Here is a 23426-nt window from a genome sequence, read left to right on the forward strand (position 1 = left end):
CCAGCGGCGCTAGAGAAATTAAAGACACACACACACAGAAATATAGAGGTGTGAAGTGGGAATCAGGTGTCTCACAGCCTTCAGAGCTGAGAGCCCCGAACAGAGATTTACCCACATATTTATTAACAGCAAACCAGTCATTAGCATTGTTTCCATAGATACTAAATTAAGTAAAAGGATCTCTTATGAGAAACGAAGGGATGGGCCGAATTAAAGAAATAGGTTGGGCTAGTTAACTGCAGCAGGAGCATGTCCTTAAGGCACAGATCACTCATGCTGTTATTTGTGGCTTAAGAATGCCTTTAAGTGGTTTTCCCGCCCTGGGTGGGCCAGGTGTTCCTTGCCCTCATTCCCGCAAACCCACAACCTTCCAGCTTGGGTGTTAGGGCCATTATGGACATGTTACAGTGCTGCAGAAATTTTATTTATGGCCAATTTTGGGGCCAGTTTATGGCCAGATTTTGGGGGGCTTACTCCCAACACTGAGGGTGAAGCAGTGGACAGGACAGGCAGTGGCCCTAGGGCTCTCTAGGAGCTTATGTACGGGAAAGACATGGCACACAAGCACATCTACGAGAAAATACTGACAAGCGGCATGAGGAAAATAAACCCTGATATGAGACGGAAATGGGCCGTGTGCACTGTGTGTGTGCAGAGGGCATGGTGAGGATGTGATGTCTAAGCTTTCTTTTTTATTTTTATTATTTTTCGAGACAGGGTCTCTCCACCATCCAGTCTGGAGTGCAGTGGCACAATCACGGCTCACTGCAGCCTCAACTCTCAAGTGATCCTTCTGCCTCAGCCTCCTGAGTGGCTGGGATTACAGGCATACACCACCATGCCTGGCTCATTTTTGTACTTTTTGTAGAGACAGGGTCTCACCATGTTGCCCAGGCTGGTCTCCAACTCCTGGGCTCAAGCAATCTGCCTGCCTTGGCCTCCCAAAGTGCTGTGATTACAGGCATGAGCCACCATGCTTGGCCTGGGCTTTATAGACCAAAAAAAATGAAAAACTCATCAGCAGGCCTTTTTCATGAATGATAAGTTATTAGGGAAATGCACTAGGGAAGGAAAGAGGAGGTGATATTGAACTGAGACCCAAATGAGGCCAAGGCATCAGACATGATAGGATGTGGAGGAAGAGCATGCTGGGCAGAGAGAATAGCAGGTGCAAAGGCCCTGAGGTAGAAGCAGCCTCAGCTTGGCCCAGTAGCAGGAGGATGGCCAGTGTGGCTGGAGGGAGGGCTGGAAATGAAGGCAGGTTTCAGCATGGGAACAACAGGATCTGGTTTGCATTTTCCCTCTGGCTATTGTGGGAAAACATATTGCTGGGGTGGAGGGGAAGGAAAGACCAAATAGAAAGCCGTGGAAGAGCCCAGGTGGAGGGCTGTGTTAGTCCATTTTCATGCTGCTATAAAGAGCTACCCATAATTTACAAAGGAAAGAGGCTACATTGAGTCATAGTTCTGCATGGCAGTGGAGGCCTCAGGAAACTTAAAATCATGGTGGAAGGGGAAGCAAACACATCCTTCTTCATATGGTGGCAGGAAGGAGAAGTGCTGATCAAAGAGGGAACAGCCGCTTATGAAACCATCAGCTCTCATGAGAACTCACTCACCATCATGAGAACAGTGACATGGGGGTAACCTGCCCCATCATTCAATTACCTCCCACCAGGTCCCTCCCATGACACGTCGGGATTATGGGAACTACAATTAAAGATGAGATTTGGGTGGGGACACGGCCAAACCACATCAAGGGTGATGGTTATTTAGGCTCCAATCAGAGGAGGGAGGGAGAAGCAGACAGTGTGAGGAATGCCTTGAGGATCAGGCCATGGGACTTGCTAATGACCGGGATCTGGAGGCTTTGAAGAGTATCACAAGAACAGAGAGTACAAAAAATGACTCTTGGTCCCAGCACTTTAGGAGGGTGAGGTGGGAGGATCACTTGAGGCTAGGAGTTTGCGAACAGCCTGGGTGATATAGCAAGACCCCATCTCTAAAAAAAATTTAAAAAAAGAATGACTCTTAGGATTTGGGCCTGAGAAACTGGGAGGATGGTGAAGTCATTACTGAGATGGAGGATGGGGAGAAACAGATATGGAGGGAAACTCAAGTGTTGTATTTTGCATGTTAAGCACAGGTGGCCTCTTAGAAATTCAAGTCAAGGCGTGAAGCAGGACATATGAATCTGGAGCTCCACGGGGAACTCAGGGCATCCATCTAGCAAATATTCATTGAGCACTACTGTGTTTCATAGCAATGAACAACTGAGACAAGGTCTCTGCCTCGTGGAGCTTTCATTCTAGACGGGAAGATGTACATTAACCAAGATCAATGAGAAAATATATAGTGTGTTAGACAGCAACAAGAGTTAGGGAGAAAAATGAAGCCAGATAGGAAAGAAAAAGGAAACAAGGGGGATAGGGAAAGTTAATAGGTGGGAAAGGTGGGGCTTTTGCAATTTTAGATAGGGTGGCCAGGAAGACTTCACTGAGAAGATTTGGACAAAAAAGTCCAAACCAACACAACATCCTCCTTTGCTTGGACTATTGCAGTAGCCTCCAAAAAGTTCCCCCAGTTTCTGTTCTTACCCTCTATGCTACATTCTCCACATGCCAACCAGAGTGATGCTTTAAAATATGGGCATCATCAGCACAGAGATGGTGTAAAACCAAGGGACTGGGTGGAAAAACCAAGGGAGGGAATAGAGATGGAAGAGATGAGGGGAGAGGAAAGTTAGGACATGAGTGATCCAGAAGCCAAGAGAAGACGATGCTTCATGGGAGAAGGGAGAGGCCCGCTGTGCCACTTGCTGCTGGAGGTCAAGAAGGCACAGGCAAAGAAGAGCTGGAGGGCTTGGCCCTGGGTGACTGCCACGTGAGCAGTTCTGGGGCTGGGAGCAGACGAGGTCTCACTGAGTACAAGTCACCCTGTGAGTTAGGCTGTGGGGCCCTCCCCACTGAGCTGCCCGCACACAAGGGACATTCTACCCGAAGATACCCTCCTTCATCAGGATGATGTCTTTTCCTAGTGTGACTTTGGAGGACTCAAGAACATTGGCTACCTTCTTATTTATTTATTTATTTTTATTTTTGTTTTTAGTTATTTATTTTTGAGACAGGGTCTCATTCTGCCACCTAGGCTGGAGTGCAGTAGTGTGAGCATGGCTCACTGCAGCCTTGACCTCCCAGGCTTAAACAGTCCTCCCATCTCAGCCTCCTGAGTAGCTGGGAGGATCACTAAAAATTAGCCAGGTGCACGCCACAATGCCTGGATGATTTTTGTATTTTTTTTTTAAAGACAGTCTCAGTATGTTGCCAAGGCTGGTCTCAAACTCCTGGGCTCAAGTGATCTGCCTGCCTCAGCCTCCCAAAATGTTGGGATTGCAGGCATGAGCCACCACACCTGGCCACACTGGCTACCTTCTTATGCAAACTGAATCTTTCATTCTAAAATAACATCAACCCCATCTCTACCAAAAATAAAAAGAAAAATCTGCTGGGCATGGCTGTGGGTGTCTGTAGTCCCAGCTACTCTGGAGGCTGAGGTGGGAGGATCGCTTGAACCCACGAGTTTAAGGTTGCAGTGCATGGTGGTCATGCCCCTGCACTACAGCCTGGGTGACAGATACTCCATATCTAAAAAACAATGAAAAATAGATAACATCAAAACATGATGTATAATTAATTCTTAGTGGTTATATGCATTATGACAACCAGGGTCATGTCTAAAGTACACAGGGCTCAACTTGAAGAGGCTCATGCCAGCCACAGATGGGGCATTTTGACCTTCAGTAAGGATAAAATTGCAGTGGATTGAAGCATAGAAAATATATTCAAATATATCTGGGCGCAGTGGCTCGTGCCTATAATCCCAGCACTTTGGGAGGCCGAGGTGGATGGATCACCTGAGGTCAGGAGTTTGAGACCAGCCTGATCAATATGGTGAAACCCCTGTCTCTACTAAAATTACAAAAATTAGCTGGGCTTGGTGGCATGCACCTGTAGTCCCAGCTACTTGGGAGGCTGAGACAGGAGAATCGCTTGAACCCAGGAGGTGGAGTTTGCAGTGAGCTGAGGTCGTGTCACTGCACTCCAGCCTGGGCGACAGAAAGAGACTCTGTCTCAAAAAAAAAAAAAAAAAAAAAAAAAAATATATATATATATATATATATATATGCACAAATGCATGAGCTAAAAAAATTTTTTTAGGAGACACAGTTCTTACTCTATTGCCCAGGCTACAGTGCAGTGGCACAATCACATCTCACTGCAGCCTCAAACTCCCGGCTTCAAGTGATCCTCCTATCTCAGCCTCTGGAGTAGCTGGGTCTATAGGTGCGCACCACTAAGACTGTCTAATTTTTTTTTTTTTGAGGTAGAGTCTCGCTCTGTTGCCCAGGCTGGAGTGCAGTAGTGCGATCTCAGCTCACTGCAACCTCCACCTCCCGGGTTCATGCCATTCTCCTGCCTTAGCCTCCCGAGTAGCTGGGACTAGAGGCACCCACCACCACACCTGGCTAATTTTTTGTATTTTTAGTAGAGATGGGGTTTCACCATGTTAGCCAGGATGGGCTCGATCTCCTGACCTCATGATTCACCCGCCTCGGCTTCCCAAAGTGCTGGGATTACAGGTGTGAGCCACTGCGCCCGGCCTAATTTTTTTTTTTTTAATTGTAGAGACGGGGTCTCCCTCTGTTGCCCCAGCTGTTCTTGAACTCCTGGGCTCAAGAGATTTTCCTGCCTTGGCCTCTCAAAGTGCTGGGATTACAGGCATAAGCTACCATGCCCAGCTTTTCAAATCCATGAATTTATAATGATCTTTAAAAGTCCTGATGGGTCACTTCTGGAGGATGATAGGGAACCACTGTACTATTTCAAAAATTGGGCAAATAAAGAGGAGTCAAGCATTTATGTTGCCTTCCCCATATGAAATGTACGAGATCCTAGTAGTAGCTGTGACAGGCGTCTTTTTCTATCAGCATCTCAGCTAATAAACAGACATTTTAGAACATTTCAATTTTGGAACCCCCACTTGATTAATGGACCTGGGGGTGGCAGGAGAGAGAGAGGAGAGAGAGGACAGAGGAGAGAGGAGAGAGAGAAACAGAAACAAAACCAAAACCAAGAATTTGATTCCTGATGGAAGAAACACCAGTCATATTCTGGTCAAGTCTCTGGTCCCAGCTGCCAATTTGCAGGAAATACACATCACAGAGGAACTTCAACTGCACAGTGAGTGTGTAGTCAGCAAAATTTGGATTGGGCAGCTCTACGAATCCAACATTCTGGGTTCTTCAGTATGTTGCAGGAAATACATGTAGATTCAAAGGGTCTTAAAAGGATGTATCAAAATTTTAAGAAATATAGACAAAACTAAAAAACAAAAACGAAATTCAGCCAACCAACCAACCAACCAACTCAATCAACCCACAGGCATTTATAGATCACTTTTTATGTGGGATGGGGGCTAAGTTGTTTTGTAATTGTATTCAGGTGACTTCATAAATGCATGCTTCTGTCTCTAGCTACGTTTCGAAGAAACTATGTCCTCAAGAACTTAATTTACAAGAATAAGATGGTCCTGAGGCTGATGGTTTAACACACAGTTTCTTTTTTTTTTTTTTTTTTTTTTTTGAGACGGAGTCTGCTCTGTCACCCAGGCTGGAGTGCAGTGGCGCAATCTCGGCTCACTGCAAGCTCCACCTCCCGGATTCACGCCATTCTCCTGCCTCAGCCTCCCGAGTAGCTGAGACTACAGGCGCCCGCCACCACGCCCGGCTAATTTTTTGTATTTTTAGTAGAGACGGGGTTTCACTGTGGTCTCAATCTCCTGACCTTGTAATCCATCCGCCTTGGCCTCCCAAAGTGCTGGGATTACAGGCGTGAGTCACGGCGCCTGGCCAACACACAGTTTCTTACCTCCCTGTGCCAGTTTCCCCTCCCTCCCTCCCTCCTTTCTCTCTCTCTCTCTCTCTTTCTTTCTGAGACAGGGTCTTGCTCTATTGCCCGGGTTGGAGTACAGTGGTGCGATCTCGGCTCACTGCAACCACCGCCTCCTGGTTCAAGCGATTCTCATGCCTCAGCCTCCCGAGTAGCTTGGACCACAGGTGTGCACCACCACACCCAGCTAATTTTTGTATTTTCAGTAGAGATGGGGTTTCACCATGTTGGCCAGGCTGGTCTCAAACTCCTGACCTCAAGTGATCCACCCGCCTCGGCTTCCCAAAGTGCTGGGATTACAGGCGTGAGCCACCGCAGCCAGCCCCCTGTGCCACAGTTTGTAACTTCTTGGTTACTGGTGGTATACAGAAATAACAGCACTGTTTTTGGGGCAGTCGTGTCAGGCCTGGTTAAAATTGGTGCCCTTGGATCACTTTAAGTCAAATGTAATCTCTGTCTTTAGGTCTGTGCTCCGGGTTTGAGTGGTTTTCACTTTGCACATTTGTATCTCAATATAAAAGACTATTCAGGCCAGGTGCAGTGGCTCACGCCTGTAATCCCAGCACTTAGGGAGGCCAGGGGGTTGGATCACGAGGTCAGGAGATCGAGACTAGCCTGGCCAACATGGTGAAACCCCATCTCTACTAAAAATACAAAAGCTAGCTGGGTGTGGTGGTGCGTACCTGTAATCCCAGCCACTCGGGAGGCTGAGGCAGGAGAATCGCTTGCACTGGGGAGGTGGAGGTTGCAGTGAGCCAAGGTTGTGCCACAGCACTCCAGCCTGGTGACAGAGTGAGACTCTGTCTCAAAAAAAAAAAAGGAATATTCAAAACCAGAGGCAATTTAAATACATGAATTATTGAAAATGATGTCATATGATGTATTTCATAAAATTGGCATTTCAGGTTTTTTTGCCAGCATTGTCCTTCAATCAGCACAGGACGAGTACAACTGTGGGAGTCACATCTGGAGAAGGCTCTAATTCCTCCGAGTACGAATCAGACCTGCCGCCCACGCCTGGGGAGGCAGTAAAATATCACAGTATTCAATTAATACGGGATGAATTTTTAATGAACATGCAGAAATTTGCAAGTAATATTCAAAGAACCATGCAGCAACTTGAAGGTAAGGTTTCATTTTCCTCCTTTTTAGTTAAGAATGATTAATTTACTGTAGTTGGGATTACAGGTGCATGCCACCATGCCTGGCTAACTTTTATAACATTTTTTTGTTTTGTTTTGTAGAGATGAGGTCTCGCTTTGTTGCTTAGGCTGGCAAAAATAATTTTAGCACAGGATTTTTTTTTTTTTTTTTTTTTTTTTTTTTTTTGAGACGGAGCCTCACTCTGTTGCCCAGGCTGGAGTGCAGTGGTGAGATCTCAGCTCACTGCAACCTCCGCCCCCTGGGTTCAAGGGATTCTCCTGCCTCAGCCTCCCGAGTAGCTGGGATTACAGGCGTGCACCACCACACCCAGCTAATTTTTGTATTTTTAATAGAGACAGGGTTTTACCGTGTTGGCCAGGCTGGTCTTAAACTCCTGACTTCAAGTGATCCACCTGCCTTGGCCTCTCAGAGTGCTGGGATTACAGGTGTGAGCCACTGTGCCCGGCCTAGCACAGGATTTTTGAATACATTTTTCTTCATTGTTTTCTAGTAGTCAACATCCAGTGATGAGAAACTGAATGTTCTTCTAATTTTTCTCCCCTCCCCCTTTACGAAAGCTTTTAAGAGCATCTAGTTATCCCTAGTGTTTTGATGTTAGGATGATGGGCCTTTGTGTGGTACTTTTTCCATTCATTTTTTAAACACTCAGTGGGTGTTTTCAGTCCAAAGACTGAAAAATTATCTTGACATTTTCCTCCACTATTTGTTTCCTCTTGCTGAAATTCCTGCTGGATGGATGTTTAGAGATTCTATTTCTTATCTTTTCTCTTGTATTTTTCATCTTTTTGTCTTTGTATTCTTTCCTGGAGTGTTCTTCAACTGCTATGCTACCAACATTTGATTGATAGTCATATCAGCTATTATATTTTTAATTTTTAAGACCTCTTATTCTCTGATTGTATTTTTTTTCATAGCATCCTGTTCTTGTTTGATGGATGCCATATGTCTCAAATCTCTGAGACAAATAGCTGGGCTTTCCTTTTGGAAATGATCTCCTTTTGCCCTGCCCTGCCTCCCCTCCCTTCCCCTCCCCTTCCCTTTTCTTTCTTTTCTTTCCTTTCTTTTTTTTTTTTTGACAAGGTCTCACTCTGCCACCCAGGCTGGAGTGCAATGGCACAAACGTAGCTCACTGCAGTCTCAACCTTCTGGGAGCTCAGGCAGTCCTCCCACCTCAGCCTCCCAAGTAGCTGGGATTACAGGCACACACCACCACGCCCAGCTAATTTTTGTATTTTTAGTAGAGAGGGAGTTTTGCCACATTGGCCAGGCTGGTCTCGATCTCCTGACCACAAGTGAACTTCCTGCCTTGGTCTCTCAAAGTGTTGAGATTACAGGTGCGAGCCATCATGCCTGGCCTGTTCTCCTTTTCTTTACAGTATCTCAATTTTCCCTGATGTCATTTTTCCCCTGATTTATCTTTGACTGACTGTTTCAGGCTGGTGGTTATCTAAACTATCTGCTGGTTCTTTGTTCAAGTTTTTAAAAATTGAAGACACTAGGTTGTAAACTCAGGAACATCTTAAATAACTAAATCGTTTTGATCAAGCTTAACACTGGACAATTATCTAAAATGTTTGAATTACATTCTAATAAAAGAGAATGAGATACAGATATTATCAGGACAGGGGATGCGTCAGACCTTATTATACTGATAAAGCTTGAGAGAAGACCCAGCTGGTGAACTTGAATGTTTTTCTTTGTAATCATTTTTCCTGAACGAGTGACTGACTGATCGCTTTTATTTTCCTAGGTGAGATCAAGTTAGAAATGCCAACCATCAGTGTGGAGGGAGAGGTGTCTGACCTGGCAGCTGACCCAGAAACTGTTGACATCTTGGAGCAGTGTGTGATAAACTGGCTGAATCAGATATCCACAGCGGTTGAGGGCCAACTGAAGAAGACACCTCAGGTAGTTTGTGCAGGGCTTTCAGAGAGCCCCGATCCAGGTCACGCTTACCATGCTGGGAAAGAGCCCACAGTCTAGGGTCTGCATCATCTGGCATCTTTTCTTACTGTTTTATGACTTCCTTAAGCCATCAAAATAAACACACCCAAAATATCATTTCTGGGCTTTCTGATGTTAATGTGCTACCAGGTTACTGCCTGGATTGATAAAGATAACACTTTAGATCAGTCAGGAAGCTTGGGCTGCCAAAAACAGGAAACCCAACTCAAGTCGATCAACTAAGAAAATTCCTTGGCTCACAAATGGAAAAGTCCAGAGGCAGGGTTGGCTTCAGGTCCAGTTTGATCAGGGCTCTGGATATGTTTCTGAATCTCTCAGTTCCAGACTCCTGTCTAGGGGCTGGGGAGCTTCATTCCTCAGGCTGGCTTCCTTGCAGCAGTTTCTGGCCTCACATCTGTTCACCTCATTGTCCGGAGAAAGGCAGAGTGTGTTTCTAGCGTTCTCAGCTGGAGCCCTGAGATTCACTCTGATTGGATCACCCAGGGTCAAGAGCCCACCCCTGAAGACGCTGAAGGATTGGAGCAGTTGGACAGAAAGAATGGATGCTGGAGAAACCACCATAAGTGTCCGCTCCACACTAGTGATGAGAGTTCTTTGTGTGTTCATTTCACCTCTCAGGGTAAAGGCCCTCTGGCTGAAATTGAATTCTGGAGGGAAAGAAATGCAACCTTAAGTGCACTGCATGAACAAACAAAGCTTCCAATAGTCAGAAAAGTCTTGGATGTGATCAAGGAATCCGACTCCATGCTTGTGGCTAATCTGCAGCCAGTGTTCACCGAGTTATTCAAGCTCCACATGGAGGCCTCAGACAATGTGCGCTTTCTCTCCACCGTGGAGCGTTATTTCAAGGTACGTTGGGTGTGCTGCGCTTTGCAGTCAGCTCTGTCAAAGAGATTTCATATGATTTAATTTTCCTTTTAAAAATGTTCAGCATTTGGCCAGGAGCAGTGGCTCATGTCTGTAATCCCAGCACTTTGGGAGGCTGAGGTGGGCAGATCACTTGAGCTCAGGAGTTCGAAACCAGCCTGGCCAACATGGTAAAACCCTGTCTCTCCAAAAAAATACAAAAATTAGCCGGGTATGGTGGTGTGCACCTGTAGTTCCAGCTACTCAGGAGGCTGAGGTGGAAGGATTGCTTGAGCCTGGGAGATGGAGGTTGCAGTGAGCCAAGATTGCGCCACTACACTCCAGCCTGGGCAACATAGCAAGACCCTGCCTCAAAAAAAACCTCAGCATTTAAAAAATTGTGATAAAATAGACATGACATGATATTATCATTTTAACCACTACTAAGCATACAGTTCAGTGGCACTAAATACATACACAATGCTGTGTGTCCATTACACTATTTCCAAAACAGTTTCATCTTCCCAAACTGGAATTCTGTGTCCATTAAACACTAACTCCCCCTTCTTCCTTACCCTAAGTCCCTGGTAACTTGTGTTCTCCTTTCTGTCTCTGTAAATCTGACTACTCTAGGGACTTCATATAAGGGTGGTCATGCAGGACTGATCCTGTGTGCAGTCTCTTTCACTCAGCACCAGGTTTTCAAGGTTCACCTGTGTTGTAGCGTGGAGCTTGTTGGTGTTTCATTCCTTTCTGTGGCAGAATCATATTCCATAGCATGGATAGACTACATTTTGTTTCTCTATTCATCAGTTGGTGGGCATTTGAGTTGTTTCTGCATTTTGGCTATTATGAAGAATGCTGCTACGAACATTCTTGTACAAGGATTTGTGTGGATGTGCGTTTTTAATTATTCATGTATTATGCATAGGAGTGGAATAGCTGGGTCATATGGTAACTGTTTAACCTTTTGAGGAATTTCTAGACTGTTTTCCGAAGTGGTTATCCCATTTTACATTCTCAAGAGCAATACACGAAGGTTCTGGTTTTTCCATATCTTCACCGCCACTTGTTATTGTCTATCTGATAATAGCCATTGTGGTTTAATTTGCTTTCTTTAACAACTAGTGAGACTGAACAACTTTTTATGTACTTAACGTGCTTATTGTCAATTTCATATTGTTGGTGAAATGTCTGTTTTAATCTTTTGCCCATTATTTATTTGAGTTATTATTATAAGAGATTAAAAAAGTCTGCTCACCTGGGCAACATAGTGCAACCCCATCTCTACAAAAATAAAAATAAAAAATTAGCCGGTGTAGTGGTGCCTGCCTGTATTCTCAGCTTACTTGGGAGGCCGAGGTGGGAGGATCACTTGAGTCCGGAGGGGAGTTGAGGCTGCAGTAAGCCATGATTGTGCCATTGCACTCCAGCCTGGGCACCAGACTTGGTCTCAAGAAAAAAAATAAAGAGCGAAACTTCTTGCATGCTTACTGTTTTATGAAACTATTTGGACCCCAAAGCTAAGGGCTCTTGTGTGGCTCTCTCCTCTCTTGGTCAGAACATAACGCACGGGTCTGGCTTCCACGTGGTCCTGGACACCATCCCCGCCATGATGAGTGCCCTGCGGATGGTGTGGATCATCTCCCGACACTACAACAAAGACGAGAGGATGATTCCGCTCATGGAACGCATCGCCTGGGAAATCGCTGAGAGAGTCTGCCGAGTGGTCAACCTGCGGACTTTGTTCAAGTAAGAAGCCATAGTGTTCATTTTTTTGTTTTGTTTTGTTTTGTTTCACTTTTTACTTTTTAGATCTTAAACAGCTCTATTGAGCTATAATTCACAGATAATTCTCTCACTTAAAATGTACAATTCACTGGCTCTTATGGCCGGGCACAGAGGTGCACACCTGTAATCCCAGCACTTTGGGAGGCCGAGGTGGCGGATTGCTTGAGGCTAGAAGTTCGAGACCAGCCTGGCCAACATGGTGAAACCCCATCTCTACTAAAAATACAAAAATTAGCCGGGCGTGGTGTCACATGCCTGTAATCCCAGCTTCATGGAAGTCTGAAGCATGAGAACTGCTTGAACCTGGGAGGCGGAGGTTGCAGTGAGTGGAGATCACACCATTACATTCCAGCCTGGGTGACACAGCGAGACTCTGTCTCAAAAAAAAAAAAAAAAGTACAATTCTTTTTTTTTTTTTTTTTTAGTATATTCACAGAATTGTGCAGCCATAACCACTATCAATGTTAGAACATGTTCTTCATCCCTCAAAAGAAAACATGTGCCTTTTAGCAGTCACTCCCCACCTCTCCCCAGTTGCCCAAGTCCTGGGAACCATACAGCGCAGGGTCTTTTGCATATGAATGGAATCAGACACTGTGACTTTTATGTCTGACTACTTTCACTTAGCATCTTGTTTTCAAGGTTCGTCCACATTGTAGCATGGATCAGTGCTTCATTCCTTTTTATGGCTAAATCATATTCCATTGTATGGAGATATATTTTGTTTCACGTACGTGTGTGTATACACACACACACACACATATCTATATGAAATTTTGTTTCAACTGCAATGTTCTTCCCCAGTTGTACCTGGAGAGACTGAGGCTGAGGTGGAACCACCTTTGAGGGTGTAGGGAGATGATGGAGGATGCTAAGGGAGACAGATAACTTTTTTCACTTTCTTAAAAAATATCTATATAGATGAGGCTGGGTGCAGTGGCTCGTGCCTGTAATTCCAGCACTTTGGGAGGCCAAGGTGGGCAGATCACTTGAGGTCAGGAGTTCAAGACCAGCCTAGCCAACATGGTGAAATCCTGTCTCAACTGAAAGTACACAAAATTAGCCAGGTGTGGTGGTGGGCGCCTGTAATCCCAGCCACTCAGGAGGCTGAGGCAGGAAAATCGCTTGAACCCAGGAAGTGGAGGTTGCAGTGAGCCGAGATTGCACCTATGTCTATATCTGTATCTATATCATCATCTAGAGATCTATCTAGATAGATAGATCTATCTGGATATCTATGTAGATCTATCTATACGTATCTAGATAGATATCTATATTTATGTATATCTATATATAGGTATCTATGTCTGTCTCTATCCATCTATACAGATAGGTATCTATGTCTATCTATGTATATGTATTTATATAGATAGCATATAAGTGGAATCAGACACTATATGACTTTTTGTTATCTATAGATAGATATCTATATCTATATGTATCCATATCTATTTATATAGATCTCTCTCTCTCTCTCTCTCTGTATCTACCTGCATAGCTAGATCTCCATTTCTATCTATCTGCATAGGTGAAATAGGTACCCAAATGGAGGCATTGTCCTGCGCCGTGTTGCAGCTGCCGCTGTTGACCTCTGGCCTGGGGCCAAGGCCGCCTGCCCCTTCTGGTGTAGGGAGCGAGGTCACCAGGTAGCCCCAACACTGCACGCAGGCTGGCGGCTGCTACCGGAACCTTGCAGCTTGGGACTCTCGCCCTTGCACATGGGGCAGGGCAGCGGCTCGCCTGCTCCGCCTTTTCCGATGAGGCCCGTGAAACCAGGGGGGCGCCCGGGTCAGAGTTTCACGGGACACTGGCTCCCCAGCGGGGGACTGCGGCTCGGACCTGGAGCTCCGCCCTCCTTCCATCACGGCATCTCTTGGCTTCGCAGAGAAAATCGAGCGAGTGCCCAAAACAAAACCTTGGAAGCCAGGAACACCCTCAGGCTGTGGAAAAAGGCCTATTTTGACACCCGGGCCAAGATAGAGGCTTCCGGGAGGGAAGCTCGGTGGGAGTTTGACCGGAAGCGGCTGTTTCAGAGGACGGATTACATGGCCACCATCTGCCAGGACCTCTCCGACATTCTGCAGGTAGGGGCTGGGCGAAGGCCGGCGGAATTTGCCCCAAAGAAGGCAGTTGGCTTTTGACAGTGGCCCCCTCCGTGTCAGGTAGGAGCTGGGCGTCAGAAAGGGCCTGGCAGGGAGAAGCCCTTCAAAGGAAGAACATACGGAATATACTAGAATGGACCAGAATGGACCAGAGTACACCAGAGCTTTGCGACTTTTTGTTGCTTTCCCTGACATTCCTCCCTCTCCTTGCTTTTTGGCTTTCCTTTGACCTCTTTGGCCACTCCTTCTCCATGTCTTTTGCAAAGCTCCCCTCTCTGTCTTCCCCTTAAGTATTGGAATCCCTCAAGAGGCCAGTCTGAGACCTCTCTTCACTCTCTCCCTAAGCCAGGCTCAGTCTTCCCAGAGCTCCATGGATAGACAAAGTGCCTAGTGGCCGATTGAATTAGCCACAGCCCTTGTCTCCTAAAGGTTCACCCACCCCTTCATTCTAAATACATTTATGGAGAACTCACTGTGTGCTGGGTACTCAGATATCTTGCTGCTAGAGGAACCACAGTGAGTACAAAGCAGGTCCGGCTGCAGTGTGGCAGTGCCCAGCACGAGAGGGAGGTGATGCCCTGTGCTCAAAGGCAGGAAAAAAAAATGCTGTAAAAAGAATTCAAATAGGCCAGGCATGATGGCTCACACCTGTAATCCCGGCACTTTGTGAGGCTGGGGTGGGAGGATCCCTTGAACCCAGGAATTTGAGACCAGCCTGGGCAACATAGCAAGACCCTGTCTATAAAAAATACAAAAATTAGCCAGGTGTGGTGGTGCACACGTGTAGTCCCAGCTACTCAGGAGGCTGAGGTGGGACGTTGGCTTGAGCCTGGGAGGTCGAGGCTGCAGTGAGCTGAGGTCGTGCCAGTGTACCCCAGCCCGGGCAACAGAGTGAGACCTTGCTTCAAAAAAAAGAAAAGAATAAAAAATAGAAAGATTTTTCAGCCGGGTGGGGTGGCTCACGCCTGTAATCCCAGCACTTTGGGAGGCCAAGGTGGGTGGATCACGAGGTCAGGAGTTCAAGACAAGCCTGACCAACATGGTGAAAGCCCGTCTCTATGAAAAATACAACAATTAGCCGGGCATGGTGGCCTGTAATCCCAGCCACTTGGGAGGCTGAGGCAGGAGAATTGCTTGAACCTGGGAGGTGGAGGTAGCAGTGAGCCGAGATTGCACCTATGTCTATATCTATATCTATATCTATATCTATATCTATATCTATATCTATATCTATATCATCATCTAGAGATCTATCTAGATAGATAGAGCTATCTGGATATCCAGGTAGATCTATCTATATGTATCTAGATAGATATCTATATTTATCTATATCTATACATAGGTGTCTATGTCTATCTCTATCCATCTATACAGATAGGTATCTATGTATAGATACATTAGAACATCTGTCTCAGAACAAAAACAAAAAAAATTTAACTTCTATGTGGAATCACCGTAGCTAGTGCGTGCATGGGTATTTCATTGTTACCAGAACAGTGGAAATGCTGCATAGAACTACCTCAGTGGTTATCATCTCACCTCTTTGTGTGTGTGTGTGGTGAGACAGAGTCTCGCTCTGTCACCCAGGCTGGAGTGCAGTGGCGCGATCTCAGCTCACTGCAACCTCTGCCCTCCGGGTTGAAGTGATTCTCCTGCTTCAGCCTCCTGAGTAGCTGGGATTACAGGCATGCACCACCATACCTGGCTAATTTTTGTATTTTTTAGCAGAGACAGGGTTTCGCCATGTTTGCCAGGCTTGTCTTGAACTCCTGGCCTCAAGTGATCTGCCCGTCGCAGCCTCCCTGAAGCACTTTCAACTGGAAGTGCAAAGGCCCTGAGGCAGAAAGGGACATGGCCTTGGAGGACGGTGGGGGTGGCTGCAATGTGGGGAGGAGCAGGCAGGTGCAGACCTGGATCTTATCCTATGTGCCTTGGGCATCGTACCGAAGGGCTTAGTCCGGGAGGAGGTTACTGTGTGACATGATTCTTGCCCCCAGGTCAATCTCGATATGCTATCCATTTGTAGTTCTAATATTCACAGGAAAACCGAAATGTAATCTCCTCATTGTTCCATTTGATTGGACAGGTTTTGGAGGAATTTTATAACATATTTGGTCCAGAACTAAAGGCAGTGACGGGGGACCCCAAGTGCATCGATGATGTCCTATGCAGGGTGGACGGCCTAGTCACCCCCATGGAAAACCTAACCTTTGACCCCTTCAGCATCAAGTCCTCCCAGTTCTGGAAATATGTGATGGATGAATTCAAGATTGAAGTTCTGGCAAGTGACACATCCATTGAGTCCATCTTGGGAGTGGACACCATGTTTTCTCTGTGTTAAATTTGTTGGGTTATGTAGTGATGCTTAGAGTCTTTTTTTTTTTAAATCACAAGTAATACCTGCTTATTAATTGTAAAAAACAAAAACGATGCAGAAGTGCATAAGGTAAAAATGAACATTCCTCAATCTTCTTTGTCCCCACACCCATTCTTCAGGTGGGATAAGTTTAAGTTGAGCTAGACACAGTAGCATTTCTACAAAGTTTGTTTTGTCCAATATAAGTTCACCTATCTAGGAGTGAAGTTAAAAGTAAACCAGATATGGCAAGAGAATCACAAAGCACCCTGTGAGTTTTTGAAAATTGTGTTTTGTCAGAAGGCAGGGGCATGGAGAGCCGATTGGAAACAACCTTTGGGACTGGGGAAACTTTGGATGGGGGAAATGGGGCGAGGAAGGAGGCTGAGACAGTGGAGGGGGTTTCAGGTAGGAGGAACAGTGTGAATGAAGGTGACAGACATGAGAAAAACAGGAATTCTCTGAGACAGAGCAAACAGAGGGGTTTGGCCTAACACATATGGGTAGTAGAGGGAAATCAAGCTAGAAAGGTGGGTTGGGTGAATAATTGGTGATGAACAAAGAGGACTGGAGTGAGGAAGGAGACTTACTTCAGTAGGCAAGAGGGCGCCATTGAAGGTGGTTGACCAAGGAATGATATAGCCGGAATTATAGGTCAGGTGTAGCGGCTCATGCCTGTCATGCCAGCACTTTGGGAGGCCGAGGAGAGAGGACTCCTTGAACCCAGGAGTTTGAGACCAGCCTAGGCAACCTAGTGAGACACCCGTCTCTACAAAAAACTTAAAACAAATTAGCCAGGCATGGTGGCTCCTTCCTGTAGTCCCAGCTACTCAGGAGCTGAGGTGGGAGGATCCCTTCAACCTGGGAGGTCGAGGTCGCAGTGAGCTGGCCGAGATCACACCACTGTACTGCAGCCCGGGGGACAGAGTAAGACTCTGTCTCAAAAAAAAAAAAAAAAGTGAAAAAAACAAAATCAAGGTTTATACTTCAGGAAGATTTTTCTGGCTACAGTATAGGCTGCTTTGGACTGGGGAACAACAGAGAGTGGGGAGATGATACGGGAGGTGATAGCCTGAGCTGCCGGGAGGCAGAGTCCATCAGAGAGAGGCTGCTGCTGAGAATCAGATTTCACTCCCCTCAGCATGAATAGAGTGACCCATCGCGCTCACCTTTCCAGTCTCATGCAGGAAGCATAATTAGGAGCATCCCCATTTATGTCTTACGTGATTGTTTTATAACCTCACAGCATCTTTGTATATGGACAACCCTAGACAGTTCTACTTGGTTATAGAGACATTGCCATGTTAACTATATCTAATTTATTATCAGCTGCTATTTTAAGCATTATTTGCTTTTTCAGTTGAACCTTTTTTTGGTTTTCTTTTATTGTTTTTTATTTTTTAGAGGCAGGGTCTTGCTCTGTTGTTCAGGCTAGAGTGCAGTGATGTGATCCTGGCTCACTGCAGCCCCAACCTCCTGGGCTCAAGTGATCCTTCCACCTCAGCCTACCAAGTAGTTGGGACCACAAGCGTGTGTCTGGCTAATTTTTAAAATTTTAAAATAGAGATGAGGTCTCACTATGTTGCCCAGGTTGGTCTTGAACTCCTGGCCTCAAGTGATCCTCCCACCTCAGCTTCCCAAATAAATTGAACTTTTCATCAAAGTCACTTAATCAAGTGATACTAAAGGATTCATGATAAGAAAAAGCAGCTCCATGCTTAACTCCTTCCTCATTCTTGCTGTCATTTTCCACAATTTTAGATTTTTTTTGTAATTTTTGCATTTTTAGTAGAGACAGGGTTTCACCCTGTTAGCCAGGATGGTCTCGATCTCCTGACCTCGTGATCCACCCGCCTCGGCCTCCCAAGGTGCTGGGATTGAAGGCATGAGCCACTGCGCCCTGCCCTGCCTTAGTTACTTTCTTACTAAAAATTCCTGAGCTATCTCCTCTGTTGTTGTGTCCTCTCCCATATTTTTTGTTTATATGAGTTAATACTTTAAAAAATTCCTTTACCTTTGAACTGGTTGGGGAGCAAGATCAGGAAATCAACATATCCAATCTGGCACTTTAAATTGGATACCAGCTTCCATTAATGTGCCATAGAAATCCATCCCAAGCCACTGATTTTTTTTTTTTCTCATTTCTTGCCGCTTTATTTTGGCAGGATAATTACAGGGGTATGAGGGTTGTTTTCTTGTTTTTTTTTGCAGGTTATTGAGAAAGAAGCAAAACATTTTATTGATGAATCTTTTAAGACGCTTCGATCTGCTGAAGCAGCATTTGACATGCTTTTAAAATTTAAGCACATTCGTTCACGGGAAGCTATTAATCGACAAATGATGATGAAATTTAATGATATTCTTGCACAGTACTGTAAAGAGGTAATTGAAAAGTCGATAGCTGCCATAGCATTAAAAATACACTTGGCAAAATGTGAATAATTGAATCCCACTATTGTCTGTCTTCCCCATCTGAATTCAGATAAACTAGAATTTTCCTAAATTAGCATGTTACATAATACACGTAACCCAAACAAAATGGATTTGTTTATTTAGTGGAGAAATTCAATAAGAATTAAGTATATTATGATTTATTCACATTGTGGTGGGCCCTGTGTGGGGTAGTAATACTCATGGTAATAATAGTAATCATAGTTAACCATGTCCAAGGATCATATATGTATTTATAATGAACTCAGAACAGTTTATCTGGTACTCACATATCTCAAGTATGGTGTTAGGCACAGAGATAGATGAACAAAATGCAGATTCTGACTTTAAAGAAGTCAGTATCTAGTTGGGGAAATAGACCAAAAAATGCTTATAATCTGCTGGGCACAGTGACTCATGCCTGTAATCCTAGCACTTTGGGAGGCCGAGGCCAGCGGATTGCTTGAGTTCAGGAGTTTGAGACCAGCCTGGGCAACACAGCAAAACTCCATCTCTACAAAAAAATACAAAAATTATCCTGGTGTGGTGGCGCACACCTATAGTCTCAGCTACTTTGGAGGCAGAGGTGGGAGGATCACCTGGGCCAAGGGAGGTCAAGGCTGCAGTGAGCCATGATCAGGCCACTGTACTCCAGACTGGGCAACAGAGTGAAACCCTGTCTAAAAAAAAAAAAATGCTGGCCAGGCGCAGTGGCTCATGCCTGTAATCTGAGCACTCGAGGAGGCCGAGGCAGGTGGATCACCTGAGGTCAGGAGTTCGAGACCAGCTTTGCCAACATGGTGAAACCCCCTCTCTACTAAAAATGCAAAAATTAGCCAGGCGTGGTGGTGGTGCCTGTAATCCCAGCTACTCAGGAGGCTGAGGCAGGAGAGTTGCTTGAACCCGAAAAGGGGAGGTTGCAGTGAGCTGAGATTGCGCCACTGCACTCCAGCCTGGGCGACAAGAGCGAAACTTCATCTCAAAAAAGGAAAAAAGAAAAAAGGAAGAAATGCTTATAATCTTATTTAGAAGACAAAATGAGAATATGTGGAATGATTAGAAGAGCATAAGGTAGTATAAAAAAGGCCTAAGATGGTCTCCTGATGTCTTAGTTTCCCAATGCTGCCGGAACTGATGACCATAGATGTAGTGACTTAGAACAACACAGATTTATTCTCTTATGCTACTGGAGGTCAGACGTTTGCCACGGGTGTCCCTGGGTTTAAATCAAGGTGTCAGCAGGGCTGTATTCCCTTCAGGAGTCTCTAGGGATGATTCAGTGCTTTGCTTTCCCCAAATTCTAGAAGTTCCTGGCTCCCTTTCATCTTCGAAGCCAGCAGTGGCCACTTTCACTTCAAATCACTCTGGCCTCCTTTTCTGCCTCCTCCTTCCTGATTTAGGACCCTTGTGATTACATAGGACCTCCCCAGAAAATTCAGGATAATTTATCTATTTTAAGATCAGCTGACTGACAATGTTAATTCCATCTGCAACCATAATACCGCTTTGTCATGTAACATTACATATTTTCAGCTTCTGGGGATTAGGACGTGGACATCTTTGGGAGGCCATCACTGTGCCTGCCACACCTAATTACCCCCTCGAGAGCTCAGACATGCTTCTTTTAAAAACACAGGTCTGGTGACTGTAGTCAATAATAACTTAATTGTACATCTAAAAGTAACTAAAAGAGTATAATTGGGTTGTTTTTATCACACAAAGGATAAGTGCTTGAGGGGATGGATACCCCATTCTCCATGATGTGGTTATTATGCATAGCATGTTTATATCAAAACATGCCCTATAGCCCATGAATATATATACTTTACCCGCAAAGACTAAAAATTAAAATAAAAAAAAACCAAAGGTCTGCTACTGTGGTCATGTCTAGAACAGATTTCTGGATTTCTAATAATTGGATCAAACCAATATACACAGTGTGCATGCTCTGTAATTGTAAGGCAATTTGGAGCATTGCATATGTTAAAGAATGTTAAAGAAAAGATTACTACAGCCGGGCTCGGTGGCTCATGCCTGTACTCCCAGCACTTTGGGACCCTGAGGTGGGCAGATCACCTGAGGTCAGGAGTTTGATACCTGCCTGGACAACATGGGGAAACACCATCTCTACTAAAAATACAAAAATTAGCCGGGCATGGTGGTGGGCGCCTGTAATCCCAGCTACTTGGGAGGCTGAGGCAAGAGAATCACTTGAGCCTGGGAGGCAGAGGTTGCAGTGAGCCGAGATCACACCACTGCACTCCAGCCTGGGCAACAGAGCGAGACTCTGTCTCAACGACAACAAAAAAGATTACTACAGAGCATAAGAAAAGTAGTAAATAATAAGTAAACAGTGAAAACACTATTCTGCATCTTAGAGTATTTTTTGACATTCCACTTTTGGTTTCCTTAAAGATTCAAATCTCATCTTTCTTGGCTAACCTGGTGATGTTTATCACTTACAGAAGCTGTTTGATTGCTTTTCAGATTGACATCATTAATAAAATCTTTGTCCAGAACCTTGAAAATCCGCCACTATATAAGAATCACCCTCCGGTAGCAGGTGCAATATACTGGGAACGATCTCTGTTCTTTCGGATTAAGCACACCATCCTCCGATTTCAAGAGGTACAGGAGATACTGGACAGTGATCGAGGACAGGAGGTATGTTGCTCTTGCTAGAATTGGCGCCTTTTGTATTTGATTTCTTTTTTTTTTTTGACATGGAGTCTCGCTCTGTCGCCCAGGCTGGAGTGCAGTGGCGCAATCTTGGCTCACTGCAACCTCCACCTCCCAGATTCAAGCGATTCTCTTGCCTCAGCCTCCCGAGTAGCTGGGACTACAGGCATGTGCCCCCACGTCTGGCTATTTTTTTTGTATTTTTAGTAGAGATGGGGTTTTACCGTGTTAGCCAGGATGGTCTGGATCTCCTGACCTCGTGATCTGCTCACCTTGGCCTCCCGAAGTGCTGGGATTACAGGCATAAGCCACAGCACCCGGCCCTGTATTTGATGTTTTAATCCTAGACTGGCTGCCCTCCCCGATCCCATCCAGGAGAAGCATTAGATCAGGCTGCTGCTGCCATGCAGCACGCTATGTAGAGTGGCCCATTTGAGAAGCAGCTCAATTTCAGACCCATGCCTATAAGTTAGAGGGTCTTTCTGTTGTCTTTGCATTCATGCTCATAGTAAACTACCTTTTGTGTTCCTTCTTTTTCTTTTCTTTTTTTTTTTTTAAGACAAAGTCTTGCTGTGTTGCCCAGGCTAGACTGCAGTGACACGATCGCAGCTCACTGCAGCCTTGACCTTCTGGGTTTAAGTGATCCTCCTGCCTCAGCCTCCTGAGTAGCTGGGCCTACAGGTGTGGGCCACCTATGCCTGGCCCATTTTTGTATTTTTTGTAGAGATGAGGTTGCACCATGTTGCCTGCCCAGGCTGGTCTTAAACTCCTGAGCTCAAGCAATCTACCCACCTGAGCCTCCCAAAGTGTTGGGCTTACAGGCGTGAGCCACCGTGCCTGGCCTGTGTTCTTTCTCTTTGGCATCTTAATACACAGGACATCTTCCGGATTGTGGTCATGTGGGCTTCTTCCTGTACTGAATTTTCAGCTTCTTTGGAGGATGCCTACCATCTTTTCGATATGATCTCACCCCCGACCCATGGATTTTTATATGTTATATAGCAGAGGCTGGTAAGCCATTTCTTTGAAGATCCAGATGGTAAGTATTTTAGGGGTTTGGACAATTTCTCTGCAATGACTCAACCTGTCGTTATTGCAATAAAGTATCCCCCAGATAATACGTTTTGAACAGGCATGGCTGTCCAATAAAACTTTATTTATGGATGCTGAATTTGGATTTCATATCTTTTTCTTGAGTTACAAAGCATTATTGTTCCTTTGATTTCCTCTTAATCATCTAAATTATTTCCTTCTCTTCGTGTAAAAGTTGTTCTTAGTTCATGGGCATAGACCAAGGCAGTTCATGGACTGTAGTTTGCAGAAGGCTGCCAGTCAACCTAGATTTCAAGTTATATCAACTATATTAGTCCATTTTGCTATAAAGAAACTGGGTAATTTATAAGAAAAGAGGTTTAATTGCCTCACAGTTCTGCAGGCTGTACAGGAAGTGTAGCCTTCCTGGGAGGTGCCAGGAAACTCCCAATCATGGTGGAAGGCAAAGTGGGGGCGGGTACCTCACACAGTGGGAGCAGCAGCAAGAGAGAGTAAAGGGGCAGGTGCTGCCCACTTTCACCTGAGCAGATCTCCCGAGAACTCACTCAGTATCACCAGGACAGTCCCAAGAGGGGTGGTGCAAACCATTCACGAGAATTCCACCTTCATGGTCCAATTGCTTCCCAGCAGGCCCCACCTCCAGCACTGGGGATTACAATGCAGTATGAGTTTTGGGAGGACGCAGATCCGTGCTGTATCACCAATGCAGACCAACTCTCCAAGCTTTGGGAAAATCTATCGACTTCCTTTTTCAAGATGTGTTTATATATAATAATATTTTATATTATATTATTTAATATATAACTATATATTATTTATTATTATATTAACATTTTTTATTTATATTTATAATTTATGTAACAAAATTATGTAGGAAGATATGAAAACATGTTTATATATAATTATATAAAAATGACCAGGTGCAGTGGCTCACACCTGTAATCCCAGCAGTTTGAAAGGCCGGGGTGGGCAGATCACCTGAGGTCAGGAGTTGGAGACCAGCCTGGCCAACATGGTGAAACCCTGTCTCTACTAAAATACAAAAATTAGCTGGGTGTGGTGGCATGTGCCTGTAATCCTAGTTACTCGGGAG

The 23426-nt window shown here is 45.1% G+C and overlaps 1 protein-coding gene across 8 annotated transcripts in view; it reads left to right on the top strand.

Annotated features, from left to right (window-relative positions):
- DNAH10 (dynein axonemal heavy chain 10) overlaps nucleotides 1-23426 on the top strand; it is a 172308-nt gene that overhangs the window by 12709 nt on the left and 136173 nt on the right. For 5 of the 8 annotated variants that reach the window (XM_055237938.1, XM_063614577.1, XM_063614581.1 and 2 more), the window contains exons 6-13: nucleotides 6853-7072; nucleotides 8862-9019; nucleotides 9695-9925; nucleotides 11484-11674; nucleotides 13599-13797; nucleotides 15902-16096; nucleotides 18383-18553; nucleotides 21089-21265. In XM_055237938.1, the coding sequence (XP_055093913.1) occupies nucleotides 6853-7072; nucleotides 8862-9019; nucleotides 9695-9925; nucleotides 11484-11674; nucleotides 13599-13797; nucleotides 15902-16096; nucleotides 18383-18553; nucleotides 21089-21265 (1542 nt within the window). Of the gene's footprint in view, nucleotides 1-6852; nucleotides 7073-8861; nucleotides 9020-9694; nucleotides 9926-11483; nucleotides 11675-13598; nucleotides 13798-15901; nucleotides 16097-18382; nucleotides 18554-21088; nucleotides 21266-22256; nucleotides 22320-23426 lie in introns of those variants that run through there. The other 3 variants (XM_055237939.1, XM_063614579.1, XM_063614582.1) reach the window with 3 other exon arrangements.

This window comes from Symphalangus syndactylus, chromosome 13, assembly GCF_028878055.3.
Source record: "Symphalangus syndactylus isolate Jambi chromosome 13, NHGRI_mSymSyn1-v2.1_pri, whole genome shotgun sequence".
Lineage (NCBI taxonomy): Eukaryota > Metazoa > Chordata > Mammalia > Primates > Hylobatidae > Symphalangus > Symphalangus syndactylus.